This window comes from Mus musculus, chromosome 3, assembly GCF_000001635.26.
Source record: "Mus musculus strain C57BL/6J chromosome 3, GRCm38.p6 C57BL/6J".
In the NCBI taxonomy this organism is placed as follows: Eukaryota; Metazoa; Chordata; class Mammalia; order Rodentia; family Muridae; genus Mus; species Mus musculus.
Genome location: NC_000069.6, coordinates 90662289 through 90676891, shown reverse-complemented (window position 1 = coordinate 90676891; position 14603 = coordinate 90662289). Strand labels below are relative to the sequence as shown.

Genomic DNA, 14603 nt, shown 5'->3' with positions numbered 1-14603 from the left:
ATCCACATGCACTACAGAAATCCAACAGCTAGGGTTACTGTTCGCAAACTTTTGAAGGCTTAGACACTTTGTTTAAAATTATTGTTACCATGAGAGTGTGTGGCTGTGTGTGCCACTGTATGCCTGTAGAAGACAACTCAAGGAATCTGTTCTCTCCTTCCACCTTAATGAGTTCTGAGGATCCAACTCAGGTTTTCATGTTTGATGCAGATCCATCTTTGACACTTTTGAGAATGTGGTGACTGCTATGGAGGAACATTATACTCCCATGTATTCCAAATGCAGCATTTCTCTTCAGTTCAACTTCTGAGATACCGTCAAGTATACCATAGACTCTGGCCAAGTCAACAACCCTGGTTTAATGATCATAGTAACAGTTCTCTATCTTCAGCATCACTAACGCACAAATAAGAACAATGCAAAGTTTCCCAAGCCACAGATCAGAAATCCAGACCAAGGGGTCATCTGATCAAGTGCTTGCTGTACAAGTCTGACAACTCAGGTTCAATTTCTGGAACTCATGTAAAGGTGGAAGATGGAAAGGAGACAAAGTTGACCTGTGACCTATATGTATGTTATCATACATACACACACAAATGGTGACCAAAATAATTAATAATAATTTATATTTTTAGTCTTTCCTAACCCCAAGGCTTGACCTTGGTCCTATACCCTGTGTGCCAGCCCAGTTTGGTCAGATTACCTGACATTAACTTACCTGAACCATCTCCAGACCGGAAGTAGGTTACTCATTCTGTGGGCAGGTACAGTCTGGTGACTTTCTCAAACCCTAGGCTTCCTGCACCCTCTCCAATCTCAAGACCTACTTCAGGTCACACTGCACATCACCCTAGTCTGATCAGTCTCATCTACACCATCCCAAACTCCAGGCCTTGATTTAGTTGCACATTGCCCTAGCCTGGAAGAAACAATCAGTCAACTAGAAAGGAAGCCTATGAAATAGAGAAGAACTTTTGCCGGCTATATATCTGATAGTGGATTAATATCCAAAATATAGAAAGAATTAAGAAAACAAATGACCCAATTTTTAAAATGGGCTATGGATCTAAACAAATTATTTTCAAAAAAAATTAAAATGGCTAAGAAATATCTCAAAAAGTGTTTGACATCCTTAACAATTAGGGAAAATGCAAATTAAAACAACTTTGAGATTTCCTCTTACCCTAGTCAGAATGGCAAAGATAAACAAAACAGCTTACAACAAAAGCTGGTGAGGATGTGAGGAAAAGGGAATGCTCCTTCACTGTTGGTGGGAGTACAAACTGGTGCATCATTATAGAAAACAGAGTGGGTAGTTTTCACAAAGCTCAAAGGAGATCTACCATGTAGCCCAGCTACACGACTGTAGGTGGGGAAAGGGGTCCCTGAAGGCTTTCTGGATGGCAGCAAAATGATACATAAAGAGACAAAAATGAAACTCGGCTCATTCCAATTTAGGTAACTGGTGATGGGCCAAAACTTCTAGAGACTGATCTCAGCTTATTTATTTTTGACATATTTAGGCACAGCTCAATTTTAGAAAAAGATTTTCTGATGACAATTAACTCAGTCCCATGAGTACAACAAAGCTTAAGACATGTCTTCATTGAAGCGCTTTGAAAAATCCACATGACTTCTGTAAAGATGGATTCTGCTGACTTAGAAAAATGTTCAACGTAAAGGTCTAAGGAGGATGGCTGATGTAAACACAATGTCTGTAGGAGCCAGGATTTTCTTTTGTAAAGTACCAATGACATCTCTCAAAAGGATGAATTTTATGGCCTACCATAATGTTCAAGATTTTGCAAGTCAAGAGGGTGAAAGTCTGGGATAAGCAAAACATGAAGGAGATATGGACAAAGACTGATTCATCAGAGAACAAAGAATTACCAGGTTGTAAACTACATTCCCAGAATTTCAGGAGGAAGGCAGGTTAAAACCTCTCCTTCCTTTGAAGAATGCCTGTGTATTTAACTGGCTTCTCCAGTGCTTATCTATATGCACAAGGACTTTTTATCATCTACGTACTACTCCTTAGTTTGTGCCCAAAGGACTCCACATCCTACCCAGCATCTACTTGCTCAGCCATGTTCATTTCTATTCTAATCACAATAGCTAAAAAATGGAAACTACCTAAATATCCTTTAACTGATGAATAGATGATGAAAATGTGCTATATACACACTATGGAAAACTATTCAGCTGTAAAGAACGACCAAGTTCACAGGTAAATGCATGTAACTAGAAACTATTATGTTGAGTGAAGAGGCCCACACCCCGAAAGTCAAATGCCACATGCTCTCTCATTTATGGTACCTAGCCCTGAATTTTCCAGTGTGAGTGCATAACCTGAAGTAACCTAAAAAAACAGGAACTATAAGTAGTCAACAAAGTTATTTCACCTGAAATGATAATGATCTCCACAAAAGGCAAAGCTAACTGAAGCCCCTCCTATGCAGGCTAGTTTTGCGTCAACTTCACACAAACTAGAGTCATCTGGGGGGAAAGGAGCCACAGTTTAAAAATACCCCTACCAAATTGTCCTATGGGCAATCTTGTGGGCCATTTTCTTGATTGGTAATTGATGTGGGCAGGCACAGCTCACTAGGTGCTATCCCTGGGCTGGTGATCTGGATGGTATAGGAAAGCAGGCTGAGTAAGCCATGGGGAGCAAGCTAGTAAGCAATGTTCTTCCATGACCTCTGATTTCCTCCTTGCCTCCTGGTTCCTGTCTTGAGTTCCTGCCCTGACTTTCCTGGATAATGGACTACAAGCTGTAAAATATAAAAAAAGAAACTTTTTGTTCCTTAAGTTTCTTTTGGTCATGATGTTTTATCACCACAATAGAAACCTAAATAAAACAGAAATTGGAGTATTGATGTGACAGACCTGGCCATGTTTTGGAGAGGATTGAAGAAGGTCCTTGGAATTTGGAACTAGAAAATCGATTGGGTATTCAAAGCTTAACAGGCTACTGTGGGAACATAATGCCGATAGTGATGCAGAGGATAGAGGCTTGGCTTGTGATGTTGCAAAGAAAAGTGTAAGAGTTTATGAAAAACTCCATTGGCATCATTCAATATTTTGAATTTAGAATAATTAAAATGAAACCTTTGCTTTAGTGGGACAATTGATGTTGGTCAGCTGGGACTGAGAAGTTAGCTGTGATTAAAAAAAGATCAGCATTACTGATGTGAAATCTGGGCAGTGTTTTCTCAGGCTCAACACTCAAACTGCTATCCAGAGAGGGTCAAGACTGTAACTTATGCTGGCAGCTAAACTTGGTAATGTGTAAGAATGTCCCAGCTGGTACTTGTTTTGAAGACATGAAGTGGTCATGGAGAACAGCTTAGGCTTGGCACTTTGAGAATCCATTGGCAAATGTGAAGCTGCAGTTGAAGTAGAAGTTCATGGTGTCTTATTACAGGATTAAAGGGATCAGAGAAAGAAATTGAGACTTGGCACTATGTGGCAGGGTCATAATCCCTTAAGAGAACTAACGATATAGCTGTCTCTTGTGAGACTATGCAGGGGCCTAGCAAACACAGAAGTGGATGCTCACAGTCAGCTATTGGATGGATCACAGGGCTCCCAATGGAGGAGCTAGAGAAAGTACCCAAGGAGCTAAAGGGATCTGCAACCCTATAGGTGGAACAACATTATGAACTAACCAGTACCCCGGAGCTCTTGACTCTAGCTGCATATGTATCAAAAGATGGCCTAGTCGGCCATCGCTGCAAAGAGAGGCCCATTGGACTTGCAAACTTTATATGCCCCAGTACAGGGGAATGCCAGGGCCAAAAAAATGGGAATAGGTGGGTAGGGAAGTGGGAGGGAGGGTATGGGGGACTTTTGGGATAGCATTGGAAATGTAATTGAGGAAAATACGTAATAAAAAATATTAAAAATTAAAAAAAGAGAGAACTAACGAAAGGTTACTGATGAAGGTACAGCCTCATTGTAATAGATACCCCACATTTTGGATAGGGCAGCACTATGGGACAACCATCAAGTTCAGCCAGCCTGAGTCTAGGAGATAAGCTGTGCATGCTGCAGAGGGCAGAGCCAGAGAAGTAACTCCGGTCTTTTGGAGCCCAGTGGGTGAGTGGATCCCAGACATTAAGTAGTGAATTTTTTACACTGTTGGATTTGGGCTTTGCTCTTATTTGATTGAAACTGTACCTTAGTTCTTTGTTCTTGAAATAAGAAAGTGTTTAACTTATTTTCGTTGATGTAACTGTTTTATGAGTCCACAGTTGAGAGCTTTGAAGTTTTAGAGGGACTCTGGATGCTTTTGAGAAGATTCAGAAATTGAAAAGGACTTCGGATGATTTGTAGAGACTAAACTTATAAAGACGGTAGGGCTTTTAATTTTATTTGTTTCATATTGTAATATTGATATTAATATGAGATCTTGGAAATGAACAAGAAAAAAATAGTTATGGTTTAACAGTTATATGTGTGTGTGTTGAATTGGTAAGGAGTCAATGGTATTGGCTAGTTTTATGTCAACTTAACACAAAACTAGAGTTATTTGAGAAGAAGAAACCACAATTGAGAAAATTCCCCAACCAATTAGTCTGAGGGCAAGCTAGTAGGCCACTTTCCTGATTGATGATTGATGTGGAAGGGCAGAACTCAGTGTAAGCAGTGCCCCCCTTCAGCTGGTGGTCCTGGGTGGAATAAAGAAGACTGAGCAAGACCCAAAAAACAAGCCAGTAAGCAGCACTCCTCTGTGGTCCTCTGTGGCCTCTGTATCAGTTTCTGCCACTAGATTCCTACCCTGACTTCTCTCGGTAATGGACTCTTACGTTGAAGTATAAGCAAAATAAACCTTTTCCTCTCCAAGTTGCTTTTGTTCATGGTATCTTAATACAGTGATAGAAACCCTAACTAAACTTCTTCCTTTAGAGTTATTTGATCATGGAAGTCTAAGCAAGTTCCAAAACAATGTACAGTGTTGCTGTTGCCCTTGACTGTCTCCCAGAGACAAATCCCCATTGCTGAAGACATCACACACTCCAAACATAAGAGTTGGAGGAATCAGTCTGAGTCTGACGTATAAGCCTCCTCTCTGAAGATGAGCTTTCATGGTACAGGAAGGCACTATGATAGCGGACAAAGGAGGAAAACAACCAATAGTCCCAACCATATGTGAGGCCTGTGAACTGCAGCAATGACCAGTCTGGTAAGATATCCCCAAAGGTGCAATAGTGGCACTTCTTATCTTGTCAGTGACCAACAATCATCTATTGGTCCACTCAACTGGAGGTAATACATCCTTTATTGTAATCCTAGCCATCTACTTGTGGATGATAAGATCATAGACCCTACAAGAGATCCCACAACTGCCATTTCCTAAAGCCAAAATGATTTCTAAGTATATTCTAGATGCTTATCCTTCTACCCACAGATAAGTGTGGCTCTTATCTCTGCTCATTCAAGAAGCTTGTGTTTGCAGCAGACAGAGAACATTACAGAAGTCACAACTAGTCAAATGCATACAGAGAATAAATGGTGTTAGGGTACCCAGCACCAAATGATACATCTGTAACACAACTCCTACACATAAGGCTCATGAAACATCACAGAAAAGGTTCAGAAATACCGTTAAGAGCCAGAGGATTAAAATGTCTACTGTGGAATTGTGTCTTCTATATATGACAGGGAAACTGCTCCCATAAAATATCAACAATATTTAGGCTGCCTAAACAAGACCTGAACAATTACGATACCAATTGACATGACAACATAAATGGGAGAATAGGTTCCCACCCCTAGATGAAGATCTATAGGCAATTAATAACTGCTAAGAGGGATTACAATAAATCTTCAAAGATGAGTCCACTGAGTGGTTATCTAATACCAAGTGGACAGCCCTAAAAACATATGAGCAATCCTAATTGAATTCATCAGGTTGTATTTATATGTTTATTCTTATATCTATCTGTAACAATTATAATTAAAGAAAAAGAGACCATGTATTTGAGAGGCAGTTGAGAGGAAATGACGTGGAGGAGATTGAAAGGAGCAGAAGGAAGACAGGAATGATATAAATACAGGACACATATAAAATTTAAATGTTTTATTTAAAAAATAATAAATTTTTTTAAATTAAAAAAGAAAATTCAGTTTAATGGCTAAGCTCTGGTGAAAGGTCTCCGAGTTCCTCATTTTACCAGTCCCTAGGAAAAATTCACAGATGTAATGATGGCAAAGGTCAACAGCTAACAGATGACCATAGCTGTCCTTTGAGCTTTATGAGTGCACTGACCTATCTACTCATTCCTGTATCATTTAACTGAGTTGGAAGTTTGGAGTAAAAATGGAAAGATCACTACGATATGGGACCAGATGTCCCTAGGAACCAGATGTACTCCTCTAGTGCCTAAGGTAGGACTAAAAACCATCCACCTACCCCAAGACAGAAAATCACTCCTCTCTCTCTCACCCTCCCTCCTTCTTCCTTTCCTCCCTCCTCCTTCCTCATATACACACCTTTCATACCTATCCTACTAATTTTCAAAAAGTCACATCTAAGACATTTAACTAGAAACTAAGTTATGTGCACAGCATCCGTTTGCCTAGAATCCTCCTGTTTCCAAATCTCCCATTTGGGATAAACCAGTAAAACTACCAAGTCTAAGTTACAAACTTTGGGAAATTCCTAAATCCTAGAACCACTGGTTCAAAGTTCAGGGGCCAGAAGAGACTGAGAACAATCTGGGGGTTGGTGACCAGAGGAGCAGTCATGGGAAAGGACTGGACCATGGAGAACAGTAAGGACCAAAACAAGACAGTTCTTTCCAGTTTTCCATCCCTTCCTTCACCCCCAGGAAAGACAAGAGACTCAAACAGACCTGAGATATGATGACTTTATTCTGTAGACATATCCAGGGACCCAGCCCTAGGCCAGAAGCTCTGCTACTCCTTGTGGCTGTCTTTGTGAGATGCCACACCCACTTTTATCACCATCGCAAGGAACTCCTCGAAGTTAATTGCATTGTCACTATTGATGTCCAATTCTCTGAACAAGTTTTCGATATTTATATTCTGTCAAGAAGAATGGGGGGGGTGAGTTCAGACTGTATCAGAGAAAAGTAAGCGAGGACTATCTGTGGATAAGTATTGGCTAACTGCAGAAAGCAACTTGGAGGGCTAGCCATCCCAGCACCATTAGAAAACCCTGAGAACATAGCACCTCCTCACCTGCACAAACTGAGGACACTCAGTAGTGACCATTTTCTTGAAGTCATTCTTGTAGAGGGCATGGTGATTTCCTTGTATATTGGAATAATTGTGGTAGACATCAATGAGGTTGCTCAAGGCCTTCTCCAGTTCAGACGGCATTGTCACGAAAGATTTCCTTTCAACTGAAAGGAAAAGTCGCAGAGGGATGGGAGCTGCAGTTACTCACGGCAGGGTGACAACTGAGTGGGCATTCAGGTTTTTAACCCAAGAATGGGCTTTGACCTGGCCTGTACCACTCAGATAACTAAACCCAGAAAATGGCTCTATCTCTGATGGGAAGGGGTAGGAGAGAGCATTGGAGAGACTTTAGTACACACACACACAAGTGTAGCAAATTCTCCACACTAAACACTTCCTGCCCTCTTCTGCTAGACACTGCTAGAAGGCTCTACGCCATTCCACTTCCTTTATCCTCAAGCATTTGATCGGTGCTGGAGACTTCCCCACGCTTTCTCGCCCTCTCAGAGGAGGCTACTCTATCCCCCAACCCTCGCTAAGGAGAGCCTACACTGTGAGACAGTCACATAGCCCTACTTACACGATGTCTTGAAGACGGAGCTGACAAAGGATATGTGAGGCTAAGTGTCAGCTGCTTTTATAGAGGAAAGCTTGGCCAGCTGCCCACAGCCTCGGGCTATGGAGACAACGCTCTTCCCTTCCAGAGTTGCCACAGCCTCTGTTTCCTAACCAAGTCCATGTGGCAATCACTGAGTACAGTGAGCATTTCTGAGTCTGAGGAAGTGGGAGTGTTGGAACATTTACCAGACAGGAGTACCCAGCAGGAAGAATCAGGATGGGGCATGGCAATAAGTCCATGTCTAGGCCCCTGGCACCTCATCCCTGCATCTAAACAGACTCTCAATCTTAACCCTCTCCTAATTGGATCCATTGCTGATCCAATGCCTTCATGTCCAGTCTACCTCTGAACTGAACTGAACTGAACTGAACTGAACTGAACTGAACTGAACTGAACTGAACTGAAGGTGTATGCTTCTGTATGAGTGTGGGTGCATAGAAAAGACAACTTCTCCAAGTTCTCAAAGTACCAAAGACCTCAGAAACATTGCTGGTTCTAGCTACTGGATATTAGTAAAGTTTGGAGTACTGCTATGGGGTTCTATTTAGATGGGTAGGTACAGTCTTTGGAGGATAGCTGTATTCCCAAGAGTTGGACAAATTCCTAACCTGCCCGTGACTCTTAATGGTCATTCTGCTCTAAAAGCTAAGGATGTCCTGAGTCTTTGGATGTAATTCCTGGTCTTCATTCTGTCCACCCTCAGCTGCCACTAAGTCACTGCATGATAACAGTAGAGACCCTTTCAGCCTCTCAGAATGGTCACTGTACCTTTGTCCCCAGGAGCCTGGGATGAAGAGAGGAGTGAACTCTAGGATGGTGAGGGGTCAAGTATTTTGGAGAGTCCATGTGAGTCTCATGCCCAAGGGAAAAAGAAGAGGGGCTTATTCCCAGGAATTCATAGGTGCAATCCCCAAGCCCAGTAGAATACCACTCGAATTAACTGGCTGCCAGTTTATAGAGGTCTATGGAGTATTTCTCATATGGGTGGGTTTCATCCACATTATCTTACAAAAGCTTCATAATATGCTTCTCAGGAAGGCAGAGAGCTGAACCAGCCAATGTACAGACGAGGAAGCTGAAGCCCAGAAAGGTGGAGGGAGTCAACCAATTTCCCAGTCCAAGTGTGTCAGAATTGCAGAGTCCCTAGCATGATCTGACAAGAACTAGAGGTGATGGGGAAAACTCATCCCTTCTCTCCTTCAGATACCAATCCTGGTTCTACTTCAGCACCCAGGCCATCAGAGCTGTGGTAGCTGATCTTTCCTATTGGTTCAATGGGATTCAGACTCACCATGAAAACAAATCTCTGGGCATATGTGTGAGGGATTGTCTAAATCAGGTAAACTAAGACAGGAAGATCCACCTTAAACATGGGCAGTACTTTTCACAGGTTGAGGTCCTGTTGGAGAACAGGGTATTTGCCCCCTTGCTCTCTGATTCCTGACTAGAAACACACTGTGACAGCTGCCTCTTTTTCTGTCTGCCATGCATTTCCCATTCTGATAGACTGTATGCTCTGGAATTGCAAGCCAAAATAAAGCCTTCTTTAAGTTGCCTTTGTCTGGTTTGTTGTTGTTGTGGTGGTGGTGGTGGTGGTGGTGGTGGTGGTGGTGGTGGTGGTGGTAGTGGTGGAGGTGGTGGTGGTGGTGGAGGTGGTGGTGGTAGTGGTGGAGGTGGTGGTGGTGGTGGTGGTGGTGGTGGTGGAGGTGGAGGTGGTGGTGGTGGTGGTGGTGGAGGTGGTGGTGGTGGTGGTGGTAGTGGTGGAGGTGGTGGAGGTGGTGGTGGTGGTGGTGGTGGTGGTGGTGGTGGTGGTGGGTTATTACAGTAATGAGCCAAGTAACAGTTTCTTGGGGAAGTGGGTGAATTAACCTCTCTCCTTCCAGTTTCCACTGCCCACTAGATTCCAATAAGCCACTTCCTTCCACTATAGCTGTGTGACCAAAGTTGAGCCAATTAATCATCCTCTTTTGCTTTAATTACATCAAGTATTATATAAAGATTGAAAACATACTATATCTTCAACTCCATGAAAAGAGAGAAGTGTCTTGTATTTTGTATGTGTACTTGTATTTGTATCTCATAATGGATTAATATTTAAAATATTAGAACCCTGAAAATTCAAAAGCAAAAATAAAACCATCCCAAAAAGGAAGTGAAAGGGGGATTAAAGTAGATGTTTCTCCATACTGTATACAAACACCCAACAAGCATTTGAAATAATGCTCAGCACCATAAACTATTAGAAAAAAGCAAGTCAACCTACAGGATATATATATATATCCTGAGAGAGAGAGAGAGAGAGAGAGAGAGAGAGAGAGAGAGAGAGAGAGAGAGAGAGAGAGAGATCACTAGGATGATATATTAAGTAAATAAATAATAAGTTGATAAATAAATAGCAAAAAATCACTGGTGTTACCACAGAAGAGAAATTGGAAGCAAGTTCCCTCTTGGATTTTTATCTAAAATGCAATAGAGAAGCCTTGTGCCCTGTGACAGAAGTGTAGAATATGAAACTGCCATTCCTTGGGCTCCAAATAATTACCACATAATCCAGCAGTTCCACTTGTGAATGTATAGACAAAAGACTGGATAACGGGGCCTCATAAAGATGTTTCTTCACAGCTTGGGGATTCTTATGGAAGAGTAAGTGGGAGGATTATAGGTCCCAAAATGGGTAGGAACTTCAAAGGAAGGCCAACAGATTCAACTAACCTGGACCCTTGGGTCTCTCAGAGATTGAACTACCAACCAAAGAGCATACATGAGCTGGACCTAGGCCTCCCCACTTATATGGAGTAGATGGGCAGCTTGGTCTTTATATGGGTCTGAAACAACTGAAGTGGGGTCTATCCCAAAAGCTGTTGCCTGTATATGCAATATGTTCTTCCAGCTGGGCTGCCTGGTCTGGCCTCAGTGGAAGAGGATGTGCCTAGCCCCACAGAGACTTGATGTGCCAGGGTTGAGGGATACTCAGGGGGCCCCACCCTCTCATATGCTCCTTCACTCAGATCAGCATCATCCAAGAGAGCCCAAGAGGGGAAGCAACAGCAGTGTGCATGGATGGATGAGTGATAAATGTGCTTTGCATACAGCGGAATACTAGTCAGCCTTGGTAAAGGAAGCAAGTTCTGGCACATGATGAAACATGGATGACCTGTAAGGAGAAATCAAGTGTGGTTCCAGTTGTACGAGGTGTTTCTAGTAGTCAAATTTATAGAACCAAAGTTAGAGAGTCTGGGAAGAGGAAAAATGAGCCACAGTTTAATGGGATGCACTGTCAATGTCGAAAGAGGAAGCAAGTTCTGGAGATGAGCTGTCCAACAATGTAAATAACCTTACTGGACTATACACCAGGAGAAGGAAAGGTGACAAAATTGCTGTCACATGTTACTGAACACAATCGAGTGTTATAATTTTCAATGCCTGTACCTATAAAGTTGGCTTCATACTCGGTCTTATGTGGGATGTTTTTGATAAAGCCCTCACCTCAGGCTCAAGGATCTATGCATGCCAAAGAGGAGGCAGGGAGATTGTAAGAGCCAGAGGGGATGGATGACACCAAGGAAACAGTGTCTTTCAGACACAGCAGGGCTGGTGCACATATGAACTCATGGGACCTACAGGACCTGCACAACTTAAACCAGATGGTCCCAGCACTGAGAAAGGGAATAATCAAGAACACATAATCAAGAAGCTATCTGCAATTCACACCCACTGACAAAGGGAAAATAAGTTTTCTCCAATGGTATCTTAACCAGAGGTCAGGGCAGACCCCATGGCCAGGAGCAGTTGGCCAACACAGAATAAACTCACTGGTATTTTTGCTGACTTTATGTCTCATTTTGGGGGGCTCTCTCTCTCTCTCTCTCTCTCTCTCTCTCTCTCTCTCTCTTTCTCTCTCTCATTGGTCTTTTGCTTGTTTGTTATTGTATTGGATTTTGAGTTGTTTCTTTTTCTTGCTCTTATACAATACATCCCAAAAGCAGCTTCCTCTCCCTCCCTTTCTCCCAACTAAGCACCTCCCGTCTTCCCCAGATCCCCTCTCATTTCCCCTCAGAAAAGAGCATGCCTTCTGGGTATTATCAACCAAACTTGACACATCAAGATGCAATAAGGCTCAGCACAGACTCTCGTATCAAGGCTGGACAAAGTGATCTAGTAGGAGAAAAAGGATCCATGAGCAGGCAAAGGAGTCAGAGAAACCTCCACTCCCATTGTTAGGAGTTCAACAAAAACCTCAAACTAAAGAACCACAGCATGTATGCAGAGGGCCTGGTGCAAATCCATGCAGGTTCCGTGGTTGTCACTTCAGTCTCTGTGAGCCCCTATGAGCTCTGCTTAGTTGATTCTGTGAGCCATGTTCTCCAGGTGTCCACAACCCCTCTGGCTCCTAAATCCTTCCTCTCCCACTTCTGTAGGGTTCCCTGAGCTCTGCCTAATATTTGGCTGTTCCTAATATTCCTAATATTCTGCTCCCATTAGGAATCATTTCATTGCTGTTGCTGCTGCTGCTGCTGCTGCTGCTGCTGCTGCTGCTGCTGCTGTTTTGTCAGTCATGTCTGATTCTCCCTAAATCTCTGAGACATCCAGCTTCCAGATCCTGGCCATCTAGGCAGTATCAGACATGGACTCCCTCTAGTGGTTGTAGGTCTCAGGTTAAACCAGTCATTGGTTGGCCACTCCCACAAGTTCTGAGCCACCATTGCTCCAGCACATCCTTCCAGTAGGACAGGTTGTGGGTCATAGATTTTGTTGCTGGGTTGATGTTCCAGACCCACCACTTTGTCGAGCCTTGATACGAGAGTCTGTGCTGAGCCTTATTGCATCTTCTGTAACACTTACCTAGTTACAGAAGTTGACTGGTTCAGGCTCTATATCCTCCACTACTAGGAGTCCTTGCTACAATCAACCTCTTATGTTCCAGGAAGTTTCCACTGCACTAAGTTCCCATATCACCCCCTAAATGCCCACCTATTTCAGTCGTCTCTCCTGTTCTCTCTGCCTCTGTCTCTCCCTCCCCAATCTGATCTCTCCTGTTCCCATCCCTCTCACCCTTATCCACCATGCACCCACAAAATCTACTCTATTTCCCCTTCCCTGGGAGATCTGTGATCCCCACTAGGCCTCTCATCTTTATCTAAATTTTTCTGGGTCTATGGATTATAGTATGATTACTCATTACTTAACAGCTAATATCCACTTATAAGTGACTACATATCATGTTTGTCTTTCTGGGTCTGGATTGCCTTGTTCAGATGGATTTTTTTTCTAGTTCCATCCATTTGCCTGAAAATTTCATGATGTCATTTTTTCTAACAGATGAGTAATACTTCATTATGTAAATATACACATTTTTTATTCATTCTTTGGTTGAGAAATATTTAGGTTGTTTTCAGTTTCTGGCTATTATGAATAAAGCCAATATGAACACAGTTGAGCAAGTGTCCTGGTGGTAGGATAGGAAATCTTTTGAGTGTATGCCCAAGAGTGAATCTTGGGGTAGATCAATTCCCAATTTCCTAAGGAACTGCTATATTGATTTCCACAATGATTGTACAAGTTTGTACTCCCATCAGCAATGAAGAAGTCTTCCCCTTGCTCCACATCCTCAACATAATGAGTTGTCATTTTTGTTGTGGATCTTAGTCATTCTGACATGTGTAAGATGGAATCTCACATAAACAAAGCTGGGTCGATGAGAACTTGTTGGGGGAACGGTCATGATCAAAATATACTATACAAAAATTTGAATTTAAAATAATAGTAAATTAAAAAATCTACTTCATGGGAATCAATACCACATGAATATTTTTTATTTTTTAAAAATTTCATCCACCTATGCAACGTATTTTGATCATATTCACTACCTACTCCCCAATTCAACTCCACCTATATCTCTTCCATGTCCCTCTCCCAACTTCATGCTCCCTTTTCTTATAATGACCCACTAGTATTATACATACACACACACACACACATATATGTATGTGTGTGTGTGTGTGTGTGTGTGTACACATATATGGGTGTGGGGCCATCCATAAAGAGTGGTCAACCTGTCAGAGAGTAACATTTTTATTATACTTTTGAGAATTTCATACACATATACAATGAAATATCATGCACACTCTCCATTTTGCCCCTCCGACTTCCCTCTTATCTCAAAAGCCCTCTCCCACTCAACTTCATGTTGTTTTCTTCCTTTTTTTATAACCCACTAAGTCCAATCAGTGCTGTCCACATGTATAAGAGTGTGAAGAGTGAGAAACCTACCAATGGCCATGCCCTCAAATCACAATAATTCTCTCTTCCAGAGAAGCTATCATCTGACAGTAGCTACTCAGTAAAGATAAAAGGCTGGAAAGCAACCCCTCTCTATCAGTTCAGGGATTTCAGCTGGCTTGCTCTTGTGTGGCTCTTGTGGAAATGACCATGGCTTATACAAGTTTATTAATGTAATATCCATGTTGTGTCCAGAAGATAGCATTTCCTAACACTGCTCCTCACTATCTAGGTCTCAGTTTATGCGTCTATTATTATGATAAAACACCATGAACAAAAGCAACTTGGGAAGGAAAGGGTTTATTTCATCTGACAACTTGTAGTCCATCATTCAGGGAAGTGAGAACTGGAACTCGAAGCAAGGACCTGTAGGCAGGAACTGAAGCAGACAACATGGAGAAGTTCTATTTACTGGCTTGCTCCCTATGGCTTGTTCAGCCTGCTTTCTTATACCCCTCAGGACCACCTGCTCAGGGGTGGCACCCAGTGAGCTGGG

General features: G+C 42.3%; 1 protein-coding gene across 1 annotated transcript; it reads right to left on the bottom strand.

The window, feature by feature from the left end:
• Nucleotides 1-6857: 6857 nt before the first annotated feature.
• On the bottom strand, nt 6858-7821 carry S100a8 (S100 calcium binding protein A8 (calgranulin A)). The gene is made up of 3 exons (NM_013650.2): nt 7790-7821; nt 7210-7373; nt 6858-7053 (listed from the first exon to the last, which is right to left on the bottom strand). Exons 2-3 carry the CDS (start codon nt 7348-7350, stop codon nt 6925-6927), a joined length of 270 nt encoding a protein of 89 aa, NP_038678.1. The 5' UTR covers nt 7351-7373; nt 7790-7821; the 3' UTR covers nt 6858-6924.
• Nucleotides 7822-14603: the final 6782 nt, after the last annotated feature.